The 27,807-nt window shown below is 52.1% G+C and overlaps 9 protein-coding genes across 9 annotated transcripts; 5 read left to right on the top strand and 4 right to left on the bottom strand.

The window, feature by feature from the left end:
- Window positions 1–119: 119 nt before the first annotated feature.
- Window positions 120–1,953, top strand: ALTATR162_LOCUS11193 (uncharacterized protein; the record flags this gene model as incomplete). The annotated part of the gene is made up of 2 exons (XM_043318835.1): window positions 120–930; window positions 1,004–1,953. The coding sequence occupies 2 exons, from the start codon at window positions 120–122 to the stop codon at window positions 1,951–1,953; spliced, it is 1,761 nt and encodes a 586-aa protein (XP_043174770.1).
- Window positions 1,954–2,831: 878 nt separating this feature from the next.
- ALTATR162_LOCUS11192 (uncharacterized protein) lies at window positions 2,832–4,926 on the bottom strand (the record flags this gene model as incomplete). The annotated part of the gene is made up of 4 exons (XM_043318834.1): window positions 2,832–3,448; window positions 3,504–3,631; window positions 3,682–3,965; window positions 4,018–4,926. 4 exons carry the CDS (start codon window positions 4,924–4,926, stop codon window positions 2,832–2,834), a joined length of 1,938 nt encoding a protein of 645 aa, XP_043174769.1.
- Window positions 4,927–5,845: 919 nt separating this feature from the next.
- ALTATR162_LOCUS11191 (uncharacterized protein) lies at window positions 5,846–6,412 on the bottom strand (the record flags this gene model as incomplete). Its single annotated transcript, XM_043318833.1, has 1 exon — window positions 5,846–6,412. One exon carries the CDS (start codon window positions 6,410–6,412, stop codon window positions 5,846–5,848), a length of 567 nt encoding a protein of 188 aa, XP_043174768.1.
- A 5,544-nt stretch (window positions 6,413–11,956) lies between these two features.
- On the top strand, window positions 11,957–12,610 carry ALTATR162_LOCUS11190 (uncharacterized protein; the record flags this gene model as incomplete). Its single annotated transcript, XM_043318832.1, has 1 exon — window positions 11,957–12,610. One exon carries the CDS (start codon window positions 11,957–11,959, stop codon window positions 12,608–12,610), a length of 654 nt encoding a protein of 217 aa, XP_043174767.1.
- Window positions 12,611–13,207: 597 nt separating this feature from the next.
- ALTATR162_LOCUS11189 (uncharacterized protein) lies at window positions 13,208–14,117 on the bottom strand (the record flags this gene model as incomplete). Its single annotated transcript, XM_043318831.1, has 3 exons — window positions 13,208–13,692; window positions 13,748–13,808; window positions 13,941–14,117. 3 exons carry the CDS (start codon window positions 14,115–14,117, stop codon window positions 13,208–13,210), a joined length of 723 nt encoding a protein of 240 aa, XP_043174766.1.
- Window positions 14,118–18,035: 3,918 nt separating this feature from the next.
- Window positions 18,036–19,397, top strand: ALTATR162_LOCUS11188 (uncharacterized protein; the record flags this gene model as incomplete). Its single annotated transcript, XM_043318830.1, has 1 exon — window positions 18,036–19,397. The coding sequence occupies one exon, from the start codon at window positions 18,036–18,038 to the stop codon at window positions 19,395–19,397; it is 1,362 nt and encodes a 453-aa protein (XP_043174765.1).
- Window positions 19,398–20,407: 1,010 nt separating this feature from the next.
- Window positions 20,408–23,954, top strand: ALTATR162_LOCUS11187 (uncharacterized protein; the record flags this gene model as incomplete). The annotated part of the gene is made up of 4 exons (XM_043318829.1): window positions 20,408–20,794; window positions 20,859–21,741; window positions 21,792–23,858; window positions 23,914–23,954. 4 exons carry the CDS (start codon window positions 20,408–20,410, stop codon window positions 23,952–23,954), a joined length of 3,378 nt encoding a protein of 1,125 aa, XP_043174764.1.
- A 492-nt stretch (window positions 23,955–24,446) lies between these two features.
- On the top strand, window positions 24,447–24,859 carry ALTATR162_LOCUS11186 (uncharacterized protein; the record flags this gene model as incomplete). Its single annotated transcript, XM_043318828.1, has 2 exons — window positions 24,447–24,588; window positions 24,657–24,859. The coding sequence occupies 2 exons, from the start codon at window positions 24,447–24,449 to the stop codon at window positions 24,857–24,859; spliced, it is 345 nt and encodes a 114-aa protein (XP_043174763.1).
- A 387-nt stretch (window positions 24,860–25,246) lies between these two features.
- Window positions 25,247–27,201, bottom strand: ALTATR162_LOCUS11185 (uncharacterized protein; the record flags this gene model as incomplete). Its single annotated transcript, XM_043318827.1, has 4 exons — window positions 25,247–25,866; window positions 25,915–26,144; window positions 26,206–26,487; window positions 26,639–27,201. The coding sequence occupies 4 exons, from the start codon at window positions 27,199–27,201 to the stop codon at window positions 25,247–25,249; spliced, it is 1,695 nt and encodes a 564-aa protein (XP_043174762.1).
- Between the last annotated feature and the right edge of the window lie 606 nt (window positions 27,202–27,807).

The raw sequence follows: 27,807 nt of genomic DNA, 5'->3' as shown, positions 1-27,807 counted from the left end.
AGACGTCGGAGGAAGGATTGCCACCATGGCAGCGGCGACTGCGGGTAAGTAAAGGAAGTCGTTGTGCTCAGCCCGCAACGCTCTTCACCCATTTCCTACTGGCACCATGATATACCAGCATGCCTCGTCTGAGCCTACTCCCTGGTCTCTCCACATATCTGACATCGCTTCTTCCCTTCGCAGGCTACGAGTGGAACCGCTCTTCGCCGCTGCGCTCTTCGCCCGACACATCATCCTCCATGTACCCCGATCGGCCCATTCGCCCTCTGCCGGCTCGCTCCCTGCGCGCCCGCTTGTCCCCTGAGCAGGCCGAGACGATAGTGTTCCCGCACAACCCCCCTACCGCCGGGCCGCTCTTCAACTACCCGCCGTACACAGCCGACGAGCGCGTCAGACCTCATAGGACTGGGGCGAACGACCACCATGCCTGTCACTGTGGCCACACTCATTCTGAGGTTGAGAGCGAGGAGGAAGAGGACGACCGAAACGGACCGCTGCCCTCTTCTCCGAGCTATCAGTACAGCAGGCACGCGACTGGCAAGCCCGTGGCGGGCGTGACTGGTGCCTATCGCAAACCCGGTTCGCCTGCGTCTTCGGTAGACGGCTACGAGTCGTTTGAGAATACCAACAACAAGAAGAAGCGCAAGATTCCCAACATGGGCAGCAATGGGTCACATCACGCGAGTCTCTCCGCAGATCTGACTGGCATGGGCGTCGCACCAGTTCACGAGGCAGGCGCCACGGACGACGGGGACAACATTGCGCGTTACTATGGCTCGGCGCCCTCGACACCGCAACACTCAACCAATTCTGGAACAGGCATCTCAGGCGCAGGTAGAGGGCGTTTCGGGCGATCTGGCTCGGGACGGTCAGAGAGGCGAGTGTTGGCCAATTCGACCAATCTCGCCAACGCCAAAGCGAACAGCAAACGTACGGTGTCACCTCGGGAATTGATACGTCTTGACTACTAAAAGAGTCCGTGCGCTAACGATTTGTTTTCTAGGACCCCCGGAGCAAAGCGGCATCATCTCAACTGCCATTGCCAACGCAAACGCGACCCCGCCACCCCCGGGCAACGAGAACGTGAGCCTCCTGCAGCAGGAAGCTGCCAAGCATACCGCCAGCAAAACACAGTTTACTTTCACCTGCGGCTCCGACTCGGCCAACAAGATGGTTTGGCCGGGCCAGGAAAACGGCCAGTATCCCCAACCGCCTGGCGCATACCCCAACGTCGCCTCTCCTTCTCCCCACCCTCAAGCTGCCCGTGCACGCCCTCCCGTCCGCCCAGATGCCCCGATGGTGTCTACGCAGGGCACCCAGACCAGTCCCAACATGAATGGAGCAGGCGCATACCCTCCCCCGCCCCTTCCTAATGGAACTGCACGACGTCCAACGGGACCTCCACCACCACAACAGGCCCCGCCGCCTCGAAAGCCGCGACGTAGTGCTTCCAAGCTGTACGAGTATGCTGCCCGCAAGCGTCGCATTCAGCAAGAGTACGCCAACTTCCACAACCCGCCCAGTCAGCCATGGATATGCGAATTCTGCGAGTACGAGGACATATTTGGTCACCCTCCCATGGCTCTGATCCGCCAATATGAGATCAAGGATAGGAAGGAGCGAAAGCGTCTGGCGGAAAAACGACGTCTGTTGGAGAAGGCCAGGATGAAGGGGCGTAAGGGCAAGAAGGCGAGCAAGAAGGCACAGAACAACGCCAACAACGCTCAGCACAACCAAAATCCTCCCCCTGGTGGCTACGACCGACGCGATGATGATGGCTCTCTGGATCCACAGGACGAGTACTACGATGACGACTACGACGAACCAATAGCTACTTGTCCACATGGTTGCCAGCACCATCCGCATCCTCCCCATCCACACCCGCAAAATGTTCCTGGATTGCCTCCTGGAGATCCTCGGGTAGGAGGGCCGCCTGTTCCCAATGGCACCTAACAACCGGACGAGACGGGGTGGGCCGTCTGTGTTCTTGCATTATGTCTTCTTGTACTATCTTTCCGCGTTGCCTTCATGGTTGGAGTCGTTGCAGCTGTTGCTCGGATATCCAGTCGTGGTGTCAAGAGAATCTTTGAGATGACGAGAAGCCAACACACTTGATCGAGCACGCCCTCTCTCGCTCCAGTTTGCGACACCACGCCGTTGCCGACCGCACTCAACTTATTCAACCTGAGGCGCATTTCTCCATGTTAGTTTGCAGCGTTCTAGCATTGTTTTCCAGCATTTTCCCGGAGTCTCTGTACATTCGGTCGTTTCCGATTTTACTACCCGATCACGACTCACTCATTCTCGAACCCCTACATTCACGACACAACACAAAACAACAACTATCATACACCCCACTCTAAACAAAAAAAATTTCTCAAATCCGACACTTGAGACGGGCTGTACCATGTTACAGATGTCCCATCGGCGGTGTAAGGAGAGTATATAACAACAGATCGGATGGCGCTCGTCAAGCTCGGCAGCTACTCGATCCTGTTCATTCACACGAACTCGTGTGGTACATTGGACGTCTACCCGTTGATACACGGTCATGTTGCATACCGTAAAAGTTGGTAAATATTAGCTAGAAGCTTCTTATGTATGTAACACCAAGTAATCGATGAAGCTTCCACCCGATTTTACTATGTTCTATGATTTCTACTAGTGCCAACCCGCCGCAACGTACGAATTCGCATAGATGTGTATAGCGTTTTGGTTTGATAAAATCTTCATTGCTCGTATCTCGTATCTAGGCAGTACATGCTGGCTTCTTTTATAACATGATGCAGCTACCAGACATTCATCTAAGTCAAGCTTGCCTAAGTAATCACTTACATCCTCTCCACAGGACTCAGTCCGAGGACCCTCATACCATTATACAGCACCTGCCTGGCAGCAACATATAGCGCCAACCTAGCAATCATGACGTTCCTCTCCGAGCCTACAACCTGCAAGTGGTCGTAACTGCTGCTAAGGGCATGTGCCATCTTGAACAGGTACGTGAGTACAGTAGTGGGTTCCTGCGTCTTGATGGTGTTGAGGAAAGTGTCGGGCCAAGACGCCAATTGGCGGACCAACTCAACAGCCTTGTCCTCTTGGAGTAGGCTCAGATCGACGGATGTTAGGTCGAGGTCAGCGAGGCTGGGGTCGGCGTCTACAGCCTTGCGGTAAATGGAGCAGAGACGGGCGTGTGCGTATTGCAGGTAAGGCCCTGTGTCGCCTTCGAATGAACACATGCGCTCCATGTCGAAGGTGTAGTTGTTGATGCGCTTGCCCTTCATGTCTTGAACCATGACAGCTGAGATACCCAGCGTGTCAGCGGTTTGCTCTGGGTCTTTGACTTGGGCGTATTTTGTCTCGTTGGTCTTCATTACTTCGTGCATCTTATCGCCGACGTCGCGGAGGATGTCGTCAAGGAACTTGGCCGTGCCTTTTCGTGTCGACATACCTGTGTGATGTTAGTGAATTGGTCGGAAGATGAGGGACTGAAGTTGAGATCATACCCAGAACCATGCCGAAGTTGATGTGCTGGCACTTGTCGGAAATGTCTTTCCTGCCCATGAGCTCTTCAATCTTGAAGAGTTGGGCCAAGTGGAGGTCTTGTTGTGAGGCGACAACGTAGATCATGCGGCTGCGATGAAGTTAGCAATTGCCTAGATACATAGAGACAAGCGGCCATACTCAAAGTGGTACTTCTCAACACGCTCGATCGCAGCGCCAATGTCCCGGGTGAGGTACAGTGATGTACCGTCCTTCTTTTTGACAACGGCCTTGCCCAGCTTCTTGGAGTGCTTTGTGAGGTCGACAATGACAGCGCCCTCCGAGTCCTCGCAGACCTTCTTCTCCCACATGATCTTCGCAGCAAGATCCATGCTCTCGTCCTTGACTTGAGACTCTCCACTGTAGTCGTCGTAATGGATGTTCAGTCGTGCGTACGTTTGCTTGTACTTCTCGATGGACAAGTCCTGCATAAGTCAGTATATGGCACTTCACGATGTGCGATTCGAATCTACTCACCCTGAAGCGCTTCCAGATGCCGAGCGCCTTAGGCTCGCCATCGACCATGCCCTTGAAGTATTTCCTAGCCTGCTCATCGATACCCTCGGCCTCAATCTTCTTGATCTTAGCCTCCTGTTCCGATGCATCCTTGCCCTCCTCCTTCAGCTTCGCAGCCTCGGCCTTGAGAGCCTTCATTTGCTCCGCCTCTTCATGCTGAACATTGCTGACCCTGACGTAGATGTCGTACAAGTGTCCGATAGGGTTCTTCACAAGCTCCTCCTCGTTACCGTAGAGGTCGAAACCAATAGCCAAGACACCGTATTGCTTTCCCCAGTCTCCGAGGTAGTTCATGCGCACGACATCCCATCCGGCGCCCTCGTACAGGTTCGCAAGGAAGCCTCCAATAATTGTACTCCTCAAGTGACCTGCGTGGAAAGGCTTCGCAATGTTGGGTGAACTGAACTCGACGATCATCTTCTTTGCGCCGGAGGAGGGGTCGAGCGGGTTCTTGAGACCGAGGTTCTTGTTGAAACCATAAGCCTCCTTCGACTTGAGAACCATGGGTAGGACAAGCGAAGTGAGCGTCTCTGGCTTGAAGAAGAAGCCAATGGAGGTGTTGGTGACAATGGGCTTCTTAACCAGCGGCGACTCGGGGAACGCATCTGCCAGCTCCTGTGCAAAGGCCTTCATGTCCTTCTTCTTTTGTCGGAGCGCAGGAACAGCCAACTGCAAGTCGCCATGCTCTGGCTTTGCCGTCCATGCGAGTGTGGGGTATATTATCTGCTTGTCCACGCCAGACACAGATGACAGCAACTCGGTGATGTGACTGCGGTAGATGTCGAAGGGGTTCAGGGCGGGGTATGTGTTTGGCTCTTGCGGGACCTTGTCGAGGCCGAGCGTCGCGAGTGTGTTTGTGAGGTCCTCCATGCTGACTTTTGAGCGCGCCGACGCGTCGAGGTTTCGGAAGGGCTCGAAGGGTGTGGAGTCGATTTGGGAATAGAGTCGCAGTGGGCTGAGTGTTGCTGCTGATCTCACAGTGTCGCGTGGGTGTAGAATGGGCTGAATTTGCAAATGGGGCCTTGAGCGTGTGTGTGGTTGGGATTGGGAGGAGAGAGTGTGAAGGGTAGACACGCGCGGGGTGCTGGGCTCAAGGGTAGCGTGTGCCGGTCTGACTGTTCTACGGATGGATCTCTGAGTCAAGGAAGAAGAGAGAGTCGCCAGCGGCCTCGTCAAACAAGCGTTAGTACAAGGAAAAAGTCTGGCGCGACAAATATTCGCAAGGCTTTGCTGCATACCAGATGTGGGGTAGCTGCGATGCGTCAATGGTTCGGGAGAGATGCGAGCAATCGCGCTAGTACAAAATTTTGGAGGGGCAGAGCAGAGCTGCGGCCGACATGAGGCTGAGCATGGCTTCAAAGACCGACCATGCATGGTTGAAGCCACCGGACTGATTACTTAGCATCATGTCAAGTCTTACAATCGTAAAACCTGGTCTACAATTACAAGGTCCGAGTACCTGAGAAGTCTAGAACGCTACCAATCTGGCCCATCGCTGATTAACCGCAAACAAAGGTACCACGGCGTCAAGACAGGGCTCGTATACGCACGCCTCACACGATTCAGATCTTGTGCTTCCACATCCTGACATGCGCAGAACGTATAGCGCGGCACGTGCTTGTGCTCGTTTTCCTGTATGTCGCCGCTGCGGACAAGGTACAGCATGTGACATGGATAGCCCGTGTACAGGCCGAGTCAGATGCACATCTGTAGACGCAGTAGGACGAGTCGAGTTCGCATCTGACGTGTACTGTCGTACAATCAAGACATCGCAACTCTCGTTACCCTCTCATGCTTCGTCTTCCGGGGCTTCTTTGGCTAGGTCTCCAACGAAGCCTAGCTGCCCCCTATCATCGTTGCACAGCCTAGCGTATTCGAGCAACAGCCGTAAAGTGTACATGTGCATGTCCTCCTTACGTAGGACCTTCTTCGCCCATTCCCGTCCCCGATGTGCAACCTTTTTGGCTGCTTCGTCGTAAGTACCGTATAGCATCGCCACATGGCCGTCGCCAGTACCCAGAAAGTAGTCCAATATGCCGCACATATCAACGAACGAGTTGTCCATTGGCACGAAGTGTAGCCATGGTATCAGTCGGTCGTCGTGCCATTCGGAGTAGAGGGTTGCCTTGATCGGAACTGATGTCGAACGTAGGAAAGAGAGATACCGCCCAGAGAAGGAGTTGCCGTCAATGTCAGGGAGGAACTTGTAGTCAAACTGTTTGGACATTGGAACCTTCTCAACAGCCTCGAACCAACGCTCATTGTAGTCGCAAGTTCGCCTGCCAGACTGTGGAAAGCACAAAAGGTCTGTGAAGCCAACATCTGCAATTCGATCAAGCCAACTGCCAAGGTTCATGTGTCGTGTTGTTTGCAGATGGTATGTCGTGTATGATTGCGGAGTGTAAGTTTCACCCCCGTTAGATGCCTTCGCGCCCATCTCGAGGTTATGCACGTATGTTCCATTCAACATGGATACGAAACGATGTCGATGGAAACGCGTCCAGTTTTCTGCTTTGTTACGGCCTCCACTGGCGACGCCTCGCCATACAGCGCCTGCTGTCTTCTTCGACCAACTCTTACCATCAGGATTCGCGTTGGAGTAGTCTCCATTAGCAAATGTATCGGAAAGATATGCAGCTGGAGGTAGAACGATGTCAGCGTTTAGCTGCAATTTCGTCTCGCCAAAGATGGGCACCAGGGTATGAGTCGTCGTTATCGAAATTGGTTCGATAAACGTTCCGTGAGATTCATGCAGATGCCTTTGTCGGCAAGCATCTCTAGCCAGATCCCAGTCCTGTACGTATCCTTTGTATGATCCGTTGGGGTTTGCTCTGAGATAAGGGCTTCAAACTTTCGTTCCGCATCTGCCATAAGATCATCGATCGGATGCATGTAGGGCGTGTCTGGTCCATGGTTGACTTGCTTGTCATGATATGCGGGTTGTAGAGGTGAGTGGGATTGCCAGAGTAGCAGTACGCTGTTACAAACAAGCAGGACACCCAATCCGGCTATAAAGAAGATGGAATTGCGAAGGCCGATGAAACGCGTACACCACTGAAACATGTTGAGATTCAACCAGCGGGGTCGCAGTTGTAATCGAAATCGGTAGGCGCCGTCAAGCCAAAACAACAGGAGTAGTGAGCGTTTGTGGCACTCGCATGATGGCGATGATCAAGGCATGTTTGCTAGGTGTAGATGGAAGGTAAAGTGAAGGCGAAGTTCCGTCAGGTTGTGCCGAGAAAGCAGCCCCAGCCGAAAGGGCAGCCCCAGCCGTATGCACGCATGTTTCTTGCTATAGTTGCGTCATGAGCACCCTGGTCACGTTAGACAACTAGATTGCATACCGCGTACCAATTCACGTTACACGAAGTGTCGCTATGTTCGCTTCCATCGTTGTCTTGTGAAACCACTGCGACGAGTATCATACATTCCAAGATTGTTCGCATGTGCATACTAGCTGGGTACATGTCTGAGGATAGCTGAAAACGTTCAAACGGATTCGATTACCTGAAGGGGCCACTACATCGGTAGAGGTTTCTCAAAACCAGTCGTGTGTCTTGGTGTCAAGCGATAAATGTAGTCTTGCGAAGGCTTTGCCGATGCGAGTTTTCTAAGCAGGAATTTTCGCATTCACTAGCTTCAAGGCGACGTCAATACAATCTCCGAACATAGGATGTGCGCTAAGCAAAGGCTGATCAATCCTTTTGCTGTAGCTGTCAAGGAACATGTCTGAATCAGTACCCTCATTCACGTAGTACCTAGCACGCGCGGCCCTAGTCCTGACCATGCTATGTCGACCACTTCCTCGATGTGGGCGCGATGGATCCGTAGTGTCGGAGCGTTGTGTTGCGTACCGCGATCTCCAGTCATACGTGACACTCAAAAGCCGTCGAACGCCCCCAATAAACACCCTTACATCTTTTCATGTATGGCAAATGTTCTAGCGATCAATTTGGATCACGGGTCCGCTGTCTAGCCGTTCTAGTGGATATGTAAGTATGGATAATGAAGGCCTTCGCTTCATATCGCATTAAGTTCAGCAAGTTTGAGCACACTCACCTGTACAGCAGTATGATGCGGCTCTTCGGAGTGTCAAAGTAACTCGACTGGATGATTGAACGAGTAACAACGGCTCGAGAATTCATCAGGCTTGACCGCTGCAGTGGTGACTTTTGCGAGCAGTGACACTGGCTGCTGTGCTGTATATTTATAGTTCTTACCGTTCCCAGATGTTGCGCATGGCAGAAACCGGTGGCAAAATTTGAAGGCGCTGCAGATTGGGTGGAACTACTCAGTCTCGAGTCTAGAAGGTGTTCTTGTAGGCGCAGGGTCGCAGTATGCCTGGAAGACAAGCGATTTTGCACATAGTTTTACTAGCGATTGACTTCCGCACTTCACAAAGTTTTGGGAATGTCTCGCGTGGAAAGACCAGGCCATCTCTGAAGTGGCGCTGAGTCGTTCCCAATAGTGTGGTCGAACACATGTATGGATACGAAAGGGGATCTGACGCAGATTGAGTCCAGCATTCTGGTAGTCATCTGAGACGAACATCCCAATACAGCTATCCTGCGTTCTCCTCTCTGACGGAGGGTGCAGTACTTAACACGACCAAGCCATACGGTTCTAACTCGTCCTGTCTGGCATTGGGATTTACAATCTCGGTGAACGTGTTCGATAGTGTTATTTTAAGTGACGTTTGTAACCGGGTTCACTGCAAGATATACTGCTGGGTAAGCAGTTAGTGACCATGATGGTCAATTGAAGGAGATTGGGATGACGCACAAGACTTTGATCGCAACGCGGAAGCCGCGACTAACGCACTGAAAGTATATCGATGAGTGGCTGGCTCGGACCTAAACATTCGAAGAGCAAAATGGACTAAAGAAAGCGCAAGTGTCTGAAAAGGGTGGGAGTAAGTGGGACATGACAGAATTTCGGCTAACTCAGCGGTCAAGAGGATGACTGGGTCCCGGATCACTGGATTCCGTCACGGGCACGGTTACCCTGTCAGGTGGTATCAGTTGCTGCGATCCGCTTCCGCGAAAGCATCACGGTTTTTTCAGCCTCCAAGATTCGACACATCGGTTCTTTAGCAGACAATATGCAGCGATAAGCTAGGGATATCCCTGCTGGTCATCTCTTCTAAGCCCTCCCGTATGTTGCGCAAATCGGATTCGGTAACTAACGAGCGGGATAAGGTACATGACCTGGGTCCCCTGTCGAGCGAATAACCGTGCTAGAGAAACATCAAGAAATGGTTCAAACGCCAGACCTTGAACCATCATCTTATGAGAGACATCTTCCGCGATTTTCGATAATGGATCATATCGAGAACGTAAAAGCGAGCAGGATCTGGTGTGGCTCTCTAGATAAGAAGTGCGAGAGAGCAGACTCTGGAAAGAACTCCGAACATGTTGCCTTTTAGAACCTCGCAGGGCCAATGTGCGTAACAACGTTCGGAAGCCAGACCGGAAGGATGGCAAGATGGAGCACAAATATGTCACACGATCCCGACGGAGCTGGATAAGGAGCTCATGATGAAGCTGATAGGTGTCTAATATACTGTACAAGAGCTGCAGGTAGCCGTCCGTAACACCAGGATCAGCTTCCGAATAACGTAGGTTCGGCATAGATTGGCTTGCGGAGAAGTTCGGAGGACGCAAGTGAAGCAACAGAAAATTGAATCGAGTTCCTTTGAGCCGTTAGGGGCAGGCGTACATGATTGTTTACAGTAGATGAATGTGGCTACCGTAAGGGGGGGAAAGGCGCCTGGGAAGGTGTTACTGCAAAGTCCTAATGTAAATAACATTCCTTTTTACGAAACTGAAGGCAATGCTGCAAGACACAGTGGTGCGTATCACGCAGGCTTATACCAAGGCGACGGCTCGGTAATTGGTGGTCTCACAGAGGCCACGCAGCTATACCATGACATTGGGTCAGTGGTGGTGCCTTGGATCGGCAATCGTGTGATGCTAGCCGCAAGGCGGGTGGACACTACTGGCTGAAAGATGCACCTCAAGAACGCCATGCGCTCGAGCTCCACGGGCGACATGTCAATGGCGGCAGCGCTAAGCCGATGCGCACCAAGCACAGGGACGGCCTGGTTCACCATGCCAGAAGAAATGGAAGCAGGCGGACGCGCTTTCGAGATGGGGAGGCTCAGCTCAGGCCAATAGCGGAAGGCGGCAAGCCATGAGATAACTGCAGGCCACTGCAACAGGTAAGAGTCCTCTAGATGCTTGTAGCTTGGAGACTCTGTATAAGACGGCGTACTCACCGTCTCCGATATGGCCAGTTGATTCCAGGAAGCATACTGCCGTCCCGGACTTCAAGGCATTGGCTCCGGACTCCTTCATCAATTGAGACATTTTCCATCTCCTCCATCATCGACGGTCCACAACATCCCGAAGCCGCATCCAGGCTTTCTTCCGCCCGTGTGCATTGGATAGTACTTGACCTCGAACACGGTAGCCAAGAAGAGGTACGTCGGAAATGCCGGGTCCATTCCAGAGGGTGTGGTCCATGAAGGATGACGCTCCATTGGCGGTATTGTCGTCAATGCAAACAGTAGTGGATGTGGATGAGTGAAGGCACATTTGATTGTGTGGGCAAAGCATGGCTAATATACAACAGCAGCATAGAGCGTCACAGAACTCTGACAAAGCCAGCGCCTTCTAGAGGCCCCGAAGAAGCACCTTCCCAGCCAATATCTGCGCTGCGATAGGAGGCTCTAGGCGTATTCACTATTGGCATTGCCTATCGTCAATCGCGTCAAGGATCGCGACAATATAGTGTGACGCCAGGGACAAAGGGCAAAAGGTCTCCTACACACGCTCTAGAAAAAGGCGGGCAGGTGTGACAAGCCAGAAGGTGAGCAGTTCATCTCGCTTAGTTGCGCGTTCATCCCGTCCTTATTCGTCATCCTTGTCAACACATGGCCTGCCGGGTTCCTGTGACGCATCACATTCGTCAATTTCCCTGCAACACCATCTGCAGCATCTCTACCACACACTCCGTGCTGTCCTTTCCTCCTGCGGCAGCCTTTTATCTACCTCTATACACCTATCTTGTCATCTTCCGAGCATGGAAAAACCCTAGCCCTTTAGCTGAAGGGCTGCATGAACAGCGCCAATTGCAGGCGCAAAGGGCAGCCCCTCCACTGGAGAATCCCACCGGGATGTGGGGTTGCGCCGGGGCCTAAGCGGGCTGGTGAGGAACTTCCAAACCTCACCTCTGCCTATATCCTTCGAAATATTGCTCGCTGCTGCTGCATTTCTGCTCATCACTAGGCAGTGATGAGATTAAAGGGCCCTAGTATTGGGTTGAACTGCACAGAATGAACCATCATCATCTTGATGGAGGGGCGGCCCCATGTGCATCAAGCGAGCTTAGATGAGAGTTCTGACTCGTGGCTTGACTTCATTTCCTATATCTTCTCTATACAACATCGCCTGTTCTTGTCCCAAGGCATCGTCATACGTTGGAGACTCTTCCCAGTCTTTTCGTATTCCATTCATCTATACTTTGTTTACTTTTCTTGCTTTGCTTCATATCATCTTTTGCCTCAACACCACGATCGAATCCTGTGCGGCCTGTCAGCGAAGCTGCTACTGGCCTGACTCACGTCTTTTCATGAAACTTTACTAAGAAAAACAGGTTCTGCCTTTATCAGATGCGAAGGGGCCCACGACGTGGAAGAGGTAGAAATCAAAATCCCAACTGGGGCGCGTCTTCTAGGAGGGATACGTCGAATCCACCATCAACATCTGAAACCAGGTCCACTTCACGGCACAACACTGTACGGAATAGTCGAAGCCACGCGTCACTCCGACGCTCTGTTCGCATCGCAGAGTTACTCAACGGAGAAACAGATCATCACCCAGCCAACGCCACATCCTCGATGGCTGACGTTGCAAGACCAAGGGCGCTAGGAAGCAGATCCGTTCGCTCAAGGCATCAATCTGGAAACGGCCGCACCTCAGGACGACCGAGATCAGGCCAAAATTCTCTATCGCCGGAAGAGATCGGGTACGCCATGGATATCGTAGTGCAGCCGCCGCGAACTGCTCGAGTTGGCCAAACAATGCCTGGATCGATCGTCGTGCGATTGAGAACTATCAATGCAGATACGGATGAGGCTGTTGCGGACTCGACCAATCTCGTTGCTGTTGCCGCTCTGGTCCCTGGTCCAAACACACCCGCGTCGGTGGATCCAAATTCTCTCAATGCGCTACTCGCCGGGCGAATCTTCGACTCTATTCACCCATTCAACGACGACGAAGCTGATGGATCCATTGCTTCGATGGATATGGCCGACCCCCATGGTGTAGGTTATATGCGCTTTCCCGAGCTCGTCATTCGCCAGACTGGTACCTATCGGATACGCATCACCCTCATCCGTATTCGCAATTCTGCTTCAGATCCGCCAGTCACGTCTGCAGGCAATGGCTTGGCTGTACATGTCGTCGATAGTGACCCGATTGTTGTCAATGGGGGTGGGTCTTCATCAAACACTGCTGCATACAATGGTAAGTATCTAGTGGCAACCTATTGATTTTCTTCAGCTTCCTGATAATTCTTGTCGCGAACCACAGGAGACGGCGATGTTGATGATGGTGGGTGGCTTGAAGTACTACGGTCTATCCAGGACCGACGCAGATCGCGGGATTAATTGGAATCTTGTACGATCAGTGGGTTTCGTTCTGGCGAGCTTATCATCTAAGGGGATGTGAGTGTTTTGGTTGCATGTGGAAAGGCCACGTTGTAGATTTAGGCAAACAGGGTTGTACTGGGGTTTGGGCTTGATTGCACGTGGGCTGTATGCACCTGCAGACCCAGTATGGGGGGTGCATAGTTATGACCTTCCGTGTTGGATGCATGTTATATTCAGTTTTGTATTTTAAGCTCAATTGAGTCTTGAAGAGGCGACGAGGTGACACGGTGAATCATTTACGCACGTTCTTCTTCAGACTCCGACGAGTAGGGTTGCAGTCGAGAGATTAGTCACCAATGTTATCGAATAAACTTATACACGAAATAACAGGTTTCAGGATTCATGACTAAACAGAAACATTGCAACCGACTATCTACATGTCCGATCTGACCCTCATCCCTCCACTAGCACCACACCTACACCACCCACCTCAACCCTCTACTGACCAAAGGTAGTCTCCGAGCTCGGGTTGTTAATTCCAATCGTATCAGCGCCACCAGAACCAGATCCAGATCCGGGCGTGCACTTCCTCCACGCAACATGAAGCTGTTGGGTGAAAGCAACGGTAGCATCATCGTTGCTCATCTCACCCGCCTGACCAGGCTTCTTGTTCGTAAGCGCAATCCTGTTGTTGATGTTAAGGATGCCGTTCTGGCCACAGGGCGACCAGATAGTCGCAGTCGTCTCCACACTGTCTTGCTTGGTGTAGACTTGACCGTTGACGAGGGCGCCGCCGCCAACGGCTGTCATGCGCGTAGTTTGCGTCTTGCCGGCATCCTGGGAGAAGTAGTAGGTTGTGATGAAGCTTCCGGTCACGCCTTCGTCGAGACGCGCCCATCCGTGGTAGGTGGCATCTACGACGGCGTATTGGAAGCCTCCCGGGTACTTGAGGTTGAGGTGGAGCTGGCAGTTCTTGCTACGGTCTGTGGAGAAATGTTGGCATCTTCTTCTTCCAAAGTCATGTGAATTTGGACTTACCTGCTGGCGTAGTATCAGGACCAATGTAGGTCTGGAATTGATCAAATCCGTAAGTTACGACCTGGTTGTGTAAGCTGGTGTCCTTACCATGCCAACTCTCCAGTCCTTTGGAGGAATATAGTGCCAGGGGTCGGTGAAGAAGGACTAGATCCACCTTCTAAGCCCAGATGGGATGTGTTATGGTGATACTTACAGTCTTGTCGGTCGAGGTACTGGTAGAAACGGAGCCTTGAGGGCAGCCGTTACCGGAGTACGACGTGTCAACGATAGTGATTTGCTCTGGAGAAGGAGCGTCACCAGCAGTAGTCTGAGGGACAGGGTTGGCCGCAGCGAGGACCGGGAGAAGAAGGGCAGCAATTTTGGCGTGCATATTTGCTATTGTTCAGACAAAGACTGTTGGTGGTGAGGCGTTGAATTGAGTGTTGATAGTGAAGGCTGTTGATCTGCGATGGCAACCAGCAAGATGGGAAGAGGAGTCATCTTATACTTCTTGAATAACGATACTCGTATGTGATCTCGCGGTTGTAGATCCCTACACTCTGCAGCACCTCCCCATAGCGCCTCGCACACATCGCAGCATGACCGAGGTGATGGCCTGGAGGCATTGTATGCTTGATGCAGCTAGTTCCGCTGCCAAATTTAGCTCCAAAAAAAGTTCTTCGGTACTAAGACCACGGTATCTTAACACTGGACTAGGGTACTCAAAATGCTTATTAGATTGAATGATCTTGTTCAGCCAAAAACTTGACTCTCATGGTATGATAAATACGAGACTATGACCAAGAGCAACCGAAAATGGAGGAGGTGAGCACGTTACACAAGTGGTGTTCTGCGTTGCAGTAGAAATTCTTTAGTGGTACAGACCTTGCGTTGGCAGCGTACCACAAGGGTTCAGGAAGAAAAAGAAGCATTATAGTGATAATACGAACAGCTTGGATGGGATATTGATTGCCATGTTGCCCTCGAAGAGGCTCTGGACCTGCATGATAGTGCTGTGTTGCCGTTTAACGCGCTTAAAATAGTCATCAGCAACATGGAAATTACCTTGCCGTACCTGGGATGAAATCGAGGATCAGCCGATGCATGACCGGCAACAAGACCGACAAGATAGGATAGTGAAGCTATATCCAGATCCCCAAATACTGGGGTATCGTGCTTACAGAACATGGTCTCGACTAGTATGCCGTAATTTAACCCGCAATATGCATGCTCGGTAAACGGGTCGCGTAATTGGGTAATATGTGATCTGGTAAATCCACGCTCGTCTCTCCGATCAATCTGCAGGGTTTACCCGGGATCACCAGCCATTTGGTGATCTGAGCTTGCGGGTTCAAGAAGAAGCGTGTCTGCAAGCAAAGTAGAGGAATCTCCACTCACTGTGACTTTCTTCAATTTCCTCGCATATGAATGTACATTAATCGACCCGTCGTGTTTTGCCTCGCCTCATGTCTCGGCTTGCTTCGCCTCCGGATAATTCGGTATACGAAGTTACAGTGATTCTCGACACTAATGTGCCGTGAAGGGGGTTAATAACATGGAAAAGAGCATATATCGTTCCACTCACCAAATACTCGTGGGTGCTTTTGAAGGATACGAAAGACAACCTGTTGATTGTTTAGATCAACGACGGAACTACGCAGCTTCTCACGGTTCGTCTTCATAGATACGCAGCGATAGTTACTCTGGCAGAAGCTTCTGCATGCGGGAAAGCGAGAACGTCACATAGGGAATAGCCACCAAGAAGACATTAGATCCAACACGCCTGGACTTTCTCGCTCATGTTCTCTCGAACATATGCAAGCAAGCCAGTTGTCTGGTTTGATGAAGACGGCCAAACTGCCCAGAACCCGAAAGAGATCGACTTCTTGGAATCCACCTAGTACCAAGATCCCACCCTGGGAATGTACGCACTCGTCTGCTTTCGTGACCAAGAGCTCGAAATGTATACTCTATGGAAGTATCGTTTGTTCCATTCCATGCATTTGTTGATTTGGAACGTAGCAGACATCTTCAACGCACGGCCTCAGTGTTTCGCTGAGTAGTGGGTACTGCCATTTGCTTACTCCGAAGGAATGCCTGAGTGTATCAACTATCGATTAGGCGGATCTCGGCAGTACACCTGTGGTTGCACAGGTAACCCCTGGCCGAGGTGGCTCAAAGTGGCTCAGGTGGCTCATGCCCTCGGAGTTCTGCACTCTTCGTATTGAGGATTCCGAAAGCGAGTGGCCCAATTCGGAATGGTGTCCTGCCTCGGACTTTGGAGGGGTCTGGGTCCCAACCGTCCAAGCGCATACACCTTCAAGGCATGAATCGCCAAAACTTTACAAAGATGCAAGCGAGTAAACGAGTGGTACGCCATGGTTTATCCGATGTACTCTACATTGAAGTTGAGATGAAAGCGTAAGCCGAGATGGTCGGCAGGCAGACTGACGTAAAGTGACACACAATAGTGAGGGGCCATGAAGGGTGAAAGCATTGGCAATACGGCCGAGACACGCGAGTGACTTTAGTTCGAGTTGGTGACAGAGGACAGCCGTTGTTGACGCTCAGTAGCGGTGGCAGGTGGAAGCAATGATGAGGCTGAGCAATGCTAGTCAAACCTTGTGGCGCCAGTGAGATCGACCGAGCCGTTTAGTCTCCACTCCGCAGGTTCCGGAGCGATCCTCACCAACTTTTCGTCGCCTCCTGGAACTGACACTACAGGATTAGCAACAGTCGTGCCGGATTGTCGATTATTTTGCCAATGCACAACGATGCCACATCACGAGGGGAGCTTGTGGATGGTTTTCGACTAACGACGCTCGATAGTACTGAGTTGTGCACCAACGCCCTCCGTCGCCTTGGACAGGCGCGTGAACAACAAGCTCGTCAAGCCACAGCCTGCAATGACAGATAGGAGCCCCAGGGTGAGGAAGCTCGCCGTACATCGTCAATTTTGCACACCGACCCAGGAGACTGGGATGCGCATCGTATGGACGGGTGCGCGAGATCTGCCGGGCACCAGTCGAGGAGATTTCGAGCCCCTGAAAGACCCATGGTACGCAGTCTCTCCCTGCATGACCTCTGCGACGACCATTGAGACCATCTCTACGCGAGCACCCACATCGTATCGTCACAACTCCAGAAAAAGCCACAGACTAGCCAGCTATCTAGCCCCTGGCTGAAGAAACTCTGCCAATCGCCCGTATCATGCAGCCACAGCCACTGGGCATGGTGGTAATCGCGATCGCAGCACTCCACTCCAGGAACCACATAATGCTCACGCCATTACTCGCGATGCGGTATCCCTGTGCAAATCAAGCGTTATGATGCAGGTACTAATGCTTAGCTGAAGATCTGAAGGTTTATATCGCTCAATGTCAGTTCGACGTATGAAGGCAGTCTCTGTCGTAGGGAACTCAGTCCGTATGACTTTCTCCAGAACTCACCGTGGAATGTTCTCCGAGCGTTGTGAACGCATGAATAAACAAAGAATCGGACTAGGCAAGACTGGGAGCTTAAACACTAGGTGCTTAAACGTTCGCGTAGATGGTATACCCCCTGATGAGCTGATCGGTACCACTGCGAGCGCAAGTCTGCTTCCCTGAAGGTGACTATTAACATAGTAAACAGCGGACCCCTAAGCTAACAAGATAAGTGGGGCTCTAGAACATCTCAGGTCGAGCAAAAATAACCTAAGCTTTCGGTTAGGGACCCGCCTTGACGATGTTGCAAAGGCTCGGGTCGCCGATGCTTGGAGCAGCAGCACTCAAGATCTGTTGATCTACGATAGAGTATCGTCATGGAAGTCTACACACAATCACAGCGCGCAACCACGATCTGAAGAAACCCAATCTCGTCATCGATCCCCCTGCTTCGCGATAAGGTAAAGGTTCATGACTTGCAGTTATCTTGTACCGAATTAGACTGGCGTTATAGTCGATGGCCTCTCATTGGTTGTGGCCGTGGTGTACCTGCATGCGCTCTGCACGTTCCCGGCGTTGGCGACCATGACATTTCATCCGGAGCTAGGCTAAAGTTTGGTGAACTATTGTTTCCAGGTACCGCCGCCAACTCGTTCAGGAAGACAGTTCGAACTTACCGGCCATATTTTCGTCTCCACTCATGACATAGATCTCAAATCAGTACTATCACCGAGGCAAAGACCGCGTGAGTATGTGAGTCTCGATGTATATAAGAACCATTGGTACACTGAACAATAATTCATCATCAGCTCATCAGCATCGGTCCTTCACTACTACTTTCACTACTACACTACCTTCGCTACTTTACTATTCAATCGTCCAATATGCGTTACTCTCTCTTCCTCGGGGCTGCTGCCCTCGTAGCCGCTTCGCCTGCGCCCCAGGCTTTCGATGTCAACCAGTTCAATGCCTTGCCCAACAACGTTGCTCAGGGTCCCAAGGCTGGTGTCACTGCTGAGAGCGCCTATAACCAGGCTCAGGCTCAGAATACCGCCGCCGCCGCTGCCACTGGCGCTGCTACTGCTCAGCAAGCCAAGAGGAGCGCTGGTGCCCAGCTTGAGGCTCGTGACCCTACCTTCTGGTGGAACTGGAACCAGCAGCAGAACACCAAGCCCATGGCTACCCCGGCTCCTGCTCCTGCTCCTGCCACTACCGCCGCGCCTGCTGCCAACCCTTCTTCCACCAACCTTGCACCCTCTTCGTGCACCCCGGTTGACTGGGTCAACACCTTCGCTTTCACCGCGGACCCCGCATGTGCTACCCAGATCGAGGTCGGCACCTACTGCGGATTCATCAACCCCGATGACCCATGTGCCGCTCAGCCCAACGCCTACGGCCCACCTACCACTCCCGACACTGCCGATGCTTTCAAGAAGAACGAGGTTTACCACAAGCTGGCCACCTCCGCTAAGACACCTACCGGTTACGTTTCTTCCTTCGTAGACGCCAGCGCCTCCGTTGAAGGCAGCGGTTACCTCGGATACTACGAACTTACCAGCTACGACACTGCTGCTTGCTCTGCCAAGTGCGACTCCACCTCCACCTGCACCGGTTTCAACCTTTACATCGAGCGTGACCCCAAGTGGAACCCGCGCCAGTGCTCTTGCGACAAGCCCGACTCTGTTACCCGCTTCAAGTGCACTCTCTGGGGACAGGATGTTAAGAAGGAGGCTGCCACCAACGTCGGTCAGGGCCAGGATGGATTTGAGGTTGTCATTGTTGGCTCCAACGGTTACAACAAGGGTACCTACAACCCTCCTACTCCTCCTTCTTGCAGCAAGCCCCAGTCCTGCGGCAAGAAGCTCCACAACCAGCAGCCATACTGCATGGGTCAGACTACTTTCCCCGGTCCTTTCGATCCTTCTCTCTGCGCCGCCTACGCCCAGAAGCAGAACGAGGTCAACCGCAAGCGCGGCATCATTGGCATGTTCCTTTCCATGTTCGGCATGAACAAGGGTGGCTGCGTTCAGTTCCAGGCTGCTTACCTCGAGAAGGCTGGCAAGGGTTTCGGTACTCACTGCCGTCTCTTCACCAAGCAGTTCACCGGTGCCCAGGCCAACCTCGACATCTCCGTCGGTGGTACTTCCCAGTGGGGTTGCCAGAAGTCCTTCACCTGGGACGTTGATGTCAACGCCAGCTTCAACTGGGGTGGCTGGTCTTACTTCAAGGCCAAGCGTGACGAGTAAACACTTGTTGCAATTCAAACAACAAGAATGACTTATGTCTGCATCGAATGGGCGCAATAAATTTCGAGACGGTGACGACGATGGCGGATCGCATGAGTAATACTCTTTTTCTCTTCTGTAAATAACCCTTTCTCTTTAGCTTTACTTTGAGCGTCAGCTCGCCGCATAGTCACTCCTTAGTATGATTTTAGCATCTCTGTAGTTGTAATGTACCAATATGTGCTTTTTTCTATCAAAACATGCCTTCCCTTGCCTTCTTGAGCGTTATCTCGCCATTTCGAAACACCTCATACGGTATATTCACAAGAGCAATACAAGTATTCGCCCGGGCATCGGGAGTTGATTATGACCAGGTAAGCTTCTAGCTTCTTTAATAACGGCCCAGGAGGTGTGCGTCACTTGCTGTGGCGAGCGGCTACGCTCGCTATAATGATACCAGCGCAAGGCGGCACTGGACGGAAACTAGGATCCCAAGCGCTCTAAACCGGGAAATGGACCAAACAGTTGGGAGTTGCCCCACAGCGCGTGATCGCCTGCCACGAGCGGGGAGACCTTGCCCTACTTTACAGGAAGATACCTAAGTGACCTCCAAAGCGACTATAGAGCGACCTAAGATCTTCCAAGAAGCAAGTGTCGCGATAGACAAATTGAATATGCAATATTTGGCATCTATACATCACCAAAACAGGCGTCAGAGAGAGTGCATTGCGATGTGGCTCGTGGGCTTGGTAAATCCTGGGGTTCATGCAGGGAGAGTGGAGGAGTGCGGGGAAACTGCACTACTGGTGTTTAATTCGGCAGAACACAACACGAGGGAAACGCGGCCCAAAGGTACCGCCTTATTGTACCACCATGTCTCGCAAGCCGGTGCTCACCTCTGGTGCTCACTCACACTGCGTTTTGACATTCTTCCCACTTGCTAACCGTGTCTTTTATGGGAACAAATTCAAACATCGCCAGCAGATGCGGGTGCCCGACTTCTCCCTTTGCTCGTTTTCATTCGAGACAGCATGAGCTCCTCTAAGAATTGTCTATCTGGCTACTATAGGGCGCTTGCCCTTCGCCCGCAGCGGGGCAGCTTACTTGCTACTCTGAAGCCATGTTGCCCTACCTCTACGTTGAGATCAACACCAGTGTTTGAACATGGAGATCGTTCAACACATACTTTGACTGCTACAAGCCTTCGGAGCCTTACCCGTCCGCGCCCGCTGTCCCTGCAGAAGCATGTCTCGCAGGTTACGGCTGTTGCGCGATATGCATCCGGGCAGGCATCGGAGCCGCACGACGAGGAGCTACCTAGCACCCCGCCATTCACCGCAGGCCCGTATTCCAACCTCACTATTGGAGTACCCAAGGAAAGCTATCCTGGCGAGAGGCGGGTAGCAATTACGCCACAGGTAATGTTTCCCTATATTGGCTAGATATGAGACAAGGGCTTACTTCGTACATTCGCCTTTCTAGAACGTTAAGCTTCTACTCAAGAAAGGCTTCTCTCGCATCTTGATTGAGCGTGGCGCTGGCAGTGCTGGTAGCTTTACCGACGAAGCGTACGAGCAAGCTGGAGCACAAACTGTGGATCGCAGGAATGTTTTCTCTGAAAGTGACATCCTGCTCAAGGTCCGAGCCCTCAGTATTGATGGAGAAGATAGTGAAGTCGACGCTATTCGAGAGGGCGCCACTGTCATATCCATGCTCTACCCGATGCAGAATAAGCCGACTGTCGAGCGAATCGCATCGCGGAAGGCCACTACATTTGCCATGGATATGATACCACGCATTTCTCGAGCGCAAGTTTTCGATGCATTGTCGTCTATGGCGAACATTGCTGGTTACAAGGCCGTCTTGGAAGCTTCTAATCACTTCGGACGTTTTTTGACTGGACAAGTAACTGCTGCTGGAAAGATACCTCCCTGTAAAGTTCTTGTCATTGGCGCAGGCGTTGCAGGTCTGAGTGCGATTGCAACGGCTCGACGTATGGGTGCCATCGTCCGTGGTTTCGACACGCGCTCTGCAGCACGTGAGCAAGTCCAGTCTCTAGGTGCAGAATTCATCGAGGTCGACATCTCGGAAGACGGTTCTGGAGCTGGCGGCTATGCTAAAGTCATGTCCAAGGAGTTCATCGAGGCAGAGATGAAGCTATTCTATGAACAGTGCCGAGAGGTCGACATCGTCATCACCACAGCCTTGATTCCTGGCAAGCCCGCACCAAAACTAATCACCAAGGCCATGCTCGGCGCGATGAGACCGGGTTCCGTTGTCGTGGATCTAGCGGCAGAAGCTGGAGGTAACTGTGAAGCTACAGTACCTGGAAAACTGGTGGATTACAAGGGGGTGTCCGTCATTGGTTTGTCTTTACAATATCCTGCAGTGATTCAGTGCTAATTTCGAGCGTAGGATACACTGATCTTCCATCCCGTCTACCAACCCAGTCGTCAACTCTCTACTCAAACAACGTTATCAAGTTCCTGCTTTCGCTGACCCCAAAGGACAAAAGGGAGAAGTACTATGATGTTGATCTTACCGACGAAGTCACTCGCGGCGCTATTGTCACGTACAACGGCAAGATCCTTCCTCCAGCTCCACGTCCGGCTCCTCCGCCAGTCCAAGCCAATCCTTCACCATCGCCTGCAGATCAGGTTGCAAATGTCGTCGCGCTAACACCATGGCAGATTCAGTCTCGGCAAGTAGCTAGCGTCACGGCTGGCATGACTGCTGCTCTGACTTTGGGTAAATTCACAGGTCCATTGTTCATGTCTAACGCCTTTACGTTCGCCCTAGCCAGTTTGATCGGATACCGAGTGGTCTGGGGTGTTGCGCCCGCCTTGCACTCTCCGCTGATGAGTGTGACGAATGCCATCTCTGGTATCATAGGTGTTGGCGGGTTATATGCTATGGGTGGTGGCTATATGCCCGAAACCATCCCACAAACGCTTGGAGCCTTGTCGGTTTTGTTGGCCTTCGTCAACATATCGGGAGGGTTCGTCATCTCGAAAAGGATGCTGGATATGTTCAGACGGCCTACTGACCCAAGGGAATACCCCTGGCTATATGCAGTCCCTGCAGCTCTCTTTGGCGGCGGATTTATCGCAGCAGCTTCTACCGGTATGGCAGGTCTAGTCCAAGCAGGCTACCTTGTCAGTAGTATACTCTGCATGACTTCGTTATCAGGACTCGCTTCGCAGAGTACCGCTCGTCGCGGTAACTTCTTGGGTATACTCGGTGTGTTTTCTGGATTCCTCGCATCTTTAGCCGCTGTTGGTTTCACTTCCGATGTTCTCACCCAATTCGCCGGTCTCGCTACAGTAGGTACCGTGGCTGGGCTAATGATCGGTCGGAGGATTACGCCTACTTCACTACCTCAGACAGTTGCTGCGCTACATTCTGTTGTCGGTCTCGCCGCTGTACTCACAAGTATCGGTAGCGTTCTGGGTCACTCCGGAGACATTTCGACCCTGCATATGGTTTCCGCCTACCTTGGTGTTCTCATTGGCGGTGTAACATTCACTGGATCCATTGTTGCCTTTCTGAAGTTAGCTGCAAAGATGAGCTCGAAGCCTCTGGCGCTGCCCGGTCGGCATCTCATCAATAGTACATTACTTGGGGCGAATGTAGCAACAATGGGTGCGTTCTTGACCTACGCACCAGGCGCACCTCTTATCGGCGCTGCATGCCTTCTCGGCAACGCAGCACTCTCCTTCGTCAAAGGTTATACGACCACTGCCGCCATCGGTGGAGCAGACATGCCCGTCGTCATCACTGTCCTGAATGCATATTCTGGCTTTGCTTTAGTGGCTGAGGGTTTCATGCTAGACAACCCTTTGCTCACAACGGTCGGCGCTCTGATCGGAGTATCGGGTTCAATTCTATCCTACATCATGTGTGTAGCCATGAATCGGTCACTTACCAACGTCCTCTTTGGCGGTATAGCTCCCACGGCACAAGCCCAGTCCAAGATCGAGGGCGAGATAACGAAGACGACATCTGAAGAAACGGCCGAAGCTCTTGTTAACGCAGAGAGCGTCATTATTGTAGTCGGTTACGGCATGGCTGTATCAAAAGCACAATACGCGCTCGCAGACTTTGTGAAAAGCCTACGATCCAAGGGCATCAATGTGCGCTTCGCTATCCACCCAGTCGCAGGTCGCATGCCAGGACAGTGCAACGTCCTTCTAGCTGAGGCATCCGTTCCGTATGATATTGTACTTGAGATGGATGAGATCAACGACGACTTCCCAGACACGGACGTAACTCTCGTTATCGGTGCGAACGATACAGTGAACCCCATTGCGCTGGAACCTGGTAGTGCAATTGCAGGTATGCCGGTGCTGCACGCATGGAAGAGCAAGCAGGTTGTCATCATGAAGAGGGGTATGGCAAGTGGATACGCCGATGTGCCGAACCCGATGTTCTTTATGGAGAATACAAAGATGTTGTTCGGCGATGCTAATGAGAGCTGCAACGGTAAGTCAACTCCTAGACAGGCGGAGATCTGAGGAAGTTGCTAACGTGGTATCAGCTATCAAACGCGCGCTTGAGGAGAAGATCAAGGGGTTATAGATAGAGTTTGCATGCAGGCATGAAATACTTTGCGTGATGGGTCGTTGTTTGTGGATTGCTGCTTGGAAGAGGGTACTTGCGTAGTCCTGCACAATGAAGATGATTCTTGGCTCGTTCACGTTCTCTCGAAGCGCGACCAGATTACTCTTTGCGGAATAGGATCATGGTTCGCATTGGACCCACGACAAGAAAATCCGGTCGAGTCGAAAGCGGGGCAAGCAGACCCCTGTCAAGCCACGGCGCGCAACGCGTCCAACCGCAGATGCGCGACCCTCCCGATGACGTACATCGTACCCCCATGTAACACTCTCCAAGTCTGGGAAACTTGCAGTCGTCGTCTTGACATATAACGGCTACTAAGTTCCCCAACTCTTTCCTATAATACGCGCAGCATAGACGATCATCCAAATACCACCAGTAGGTTTGGGTCTTCGTATACTAAAGAGTTGGTTTACTAACGAAGACCAGGATCAAACAACCGCAATTGCAAACATGTCTCTTCCCCTCCTTTTCACGATCCCACCCTCGAACCGCCATGAATTCCTCCTCTTAGACACCTCCTCCAAGATAACGCTAAAATCTCTCAACGCACAAATCTCCTCTGCAATCTCTTCCAGTCCCAACTGCGTTGAGTGTACGTCGAACAACACACCACACACCAGATAGCTTGCTTGGGGCACCCGACTAACAATAAACTTACAGTCATGGCGAAACACAAGGCCGCCGACGGTCCCAAAGAGACGATCCAAGAGTTTAAAATTCACTGGGATACCAAGACAAGGGATGGCAAAATATGGCCCGAGTACACCGTGGTAACGGATGAGAATTTTCCGGCGATACTGGAATTGCTCAAGGCAAATCCAGTCATGGGTGTGTTGGAGATTAAGCTGGGCAGCTCGGATTAGGCGCATAATTGTGAACGTTCAATAAGAATGAAAAGGAAAAAGCTAGTAATTCGTTGGAGAATCTTGTTTTTCGTATACATTACGATGTGACGACGGGAGCATCGCTCTGACGTGGTTGTATTTCGTTACACCCAAAAGCCTACATTTAATACATATGGAAAGCTTCAAAACCTTTAGTATCGAAGTATGCGCCGGAGGGTAGCCCAGCGTCGAGTAAACCAAGTGGAGGGTATCCGTGCCAAAAAATAAACCATGAAAACGCCAATATAAAAGGAATGCCGTGAATGCTGTGCCGATTGGGCTCATGCAAGCTATGCCGAGAGCGCCGTATTTGTAGAGTAGCCTCGAAGAAACAGTATAACACACAAGAAATTAAGAATGTGTGCGTCACTTGGGTGATTTATCCGTCGGCTCGGTGATCATTTGCTGCCAATGAACGAGATCGCGACTCAAAAAGTCCATCATCTGAGTTGTACTCAGATTTTTGAACTTTGCCAGGTCCGTATCCTCATCTTTCTGCTGTTCTTGAGCAGACTCGCCGTTGGTCGTCGGTTGGACAGCCGGAGCCAGACTTCCATGCTTCTCTCCTGTAGCCATCTCAACCTGTCGCTGCGCTATGTAGCTTTGCATGGCTCCAGCCGGCCTTCGAATATCGTTCCAGGACAGTTTCTGCAGACGCCAATTCTTCGTCTTGGTAGGTTTATGCCCGGCTGTCCCGTCGCTGCTATCGTGCCCATTGCTCGCTCCGTTTGTGAGGTTTGCTTGTGGAGACTGTGCGATGTCGTTCTTGGGTGAAGTGCCATTAGTCGCGGGTATGGTGTCGCGAGAATATTGATTTCGCCCAAGACGACCGCGAGCCTTTTGCGGTGGACGTCCACCTCTTCGTGGGGCAGGTGCAGGCTTAGGTTCTGCAGCGGGTGTGTCGGGAATTGTGGCTTCGGTCGCTAGTGGAGGCATAGCGGGCTCCTCTAAGGCGGGTGTGGGGGTGGGCTCGGGTTCCTCTGTATCTAAAAACGGTCAGCTAAGGCTTTATCTCCTCGAGAACAGCATCTTACCGTCCCCCTTTCTTCGCTCTGCACGCCCTTTTCGTCGGTTTGCGGCTTCGTTTCGGTGGCTTTCGCGCTCCTTCTCGCGTTGCTCTTTTTCACGCTGACTCTTAGCTGCAGCCCCGCGAGGTTTCTGTTTAGGAGCGGAGGCCTTTGTACTATCGTCTTCGGATTCTATCACTGGCGAGTTACTGGGAGAGCGAGAACCAGTCCGCTGCCGTTTGATTTCTGGCTTTGTCCTGTCACAAGCTTGTCAGCTAAATGTCCCCAGCGTCACGTAGAGCAGCAAGCAGGACTCACTCTTCGCTGTCGTCGCGGCTCCGCTTCTTTCGATTGCCGTTCTCCGAAGCTGTACCGCCCTCATGCTTGCTTTCTTCGAGTACCTTCCTTAGCACCTCATCTTCGTCGTAGGCAGCCCGGCTATTCATTGTCGATCGACGCTTGCCAAAGGAATCTACGCTCGCCCTGTTGTTGCGGTCCTTGTCTTTGCCTGAATGCCCATCTGATTCCTTGGAAACAGACGACTTGCGATTCTTGCCGTGCTGTTGATCGTAGACAGGAAGGTATCGAGAGTACTTTTGCCTATGAGAACAATTCCGTTAGTATTGTATAGATGAAGCAATCGTAACGAAATGAAGGAGCCCAAGGTGTGAGACGTTGTGATGCGATCTAGAAGAAACTCGTAGCGGAGTATAGAGATCCGAAGGGTGCGCGAATGAATACAAGTACTTACCCTTTGGGGCTTGTTGTGACCTTGTGGAGCTCTTTCCTGCACTCTTCGCAGAAGTACTCATCCGGACTGGCAGCTTCGTCCATGATGCCTACACAGCCTCCGTGTTGCCAGACCTTGCAAACATCGCACTGAATGAACAGTCCGCCAAGTTCATCGGCTTGGACGTCTGGGTCCACGAGAGCAGACATGGATTTGGGAGCATCCGATGGCGGACCTGGATACTCTTGGTAGCCACACACGCATCGGGTGACTTCATCCTCTTCTGCTATGTCATCGTCGAGCTCTTCGTCGAGTTTAGTCGACTCATCCTCGTCGTTGTCATGCTCGCGTGTTCGTCGGCGGGTTAGCGGTGGCTCAGGCTGCACGTCGTGAGGCGGTTCTTCGGGCTCTTCCGAGGAAAGCGAGTGTGGGGTCGATGACTTTGGCGGCGATGTCTGTTTGGCGTTGACTCTCGACGCACGATCGGTACGCGCTGATGAGACGGAGGATGAGGAGTTGCTGTGTGTTGCGACACTGGGTGGGGGCTGGGTAGTACGAGCCCGCGATGAACGTCGCGGCGACATTGTTTCTGTAGCGGTCGATATCTACGAATGCGATAACTGAGCAGTGTACGAGCGGGAGGGGAGCTGGTGAGCTGGGCGATGTCGGATGCGCTTGGAAGGGCGCCCGGTCGAACTAGGTGAGAGGCGGGAGGGAGGACTAGTTGAATGCGGCAATGGACCACGACGTGACGGAAGCGATTCAAGTCAATGGCAGGACCGTCGCTATCGCGCAATGACAGTGGGCCCGTCGGCGACACAGGTGTCTGTGAGAGCGCAACGGTGACGCTGCAGGTGCGGAGACAGCGGGCCAAAAGCTCCACGAGCTTTAGAGAGCGACGAAAGGATGGATTGACGACTGGAAAAGAATACCGAGGTGCGACAGGAACATGATATGACTTCGAGTGGGCGTCTGGGGAGTTGGACCGGGACAATGCTGTGGGAGTGACCGAGCTGCCAGGACTCGATTTTACTCCTCACGCTCTAGCGGGCAACGCGAAATGGGGTGTCATTGGAACGAAACGCCAACCGTAATCCGACATCACGTGACGTGATTTCATCCGGCCCTTGCAACCCTGCCATCGCGGATCCGTGCGCGTAAAGGCCATTGACGACTTTGGAAGCGTAAAA

The sequence above is a fragment of the Alternaria atra genome (genome assembly GCF_907166805.1).
Source record: "Alternaria atra isolate CS162 genome assembly, contig: 35, whole genome shotgun sequence".
In the NCBI taxonomy this organism is placed as follows: Eukaryota; Fungi; Ascomycota; class Dothideomycetes; order Pleosporales; family Pleosporaceae; genus Alternaria; species Alternaria atra.
The sequence above is the reverse complement of the archived record's forward strand: the minus strand, read 5'-3'. Positions and strand labels throughout refer to the sequence as shown.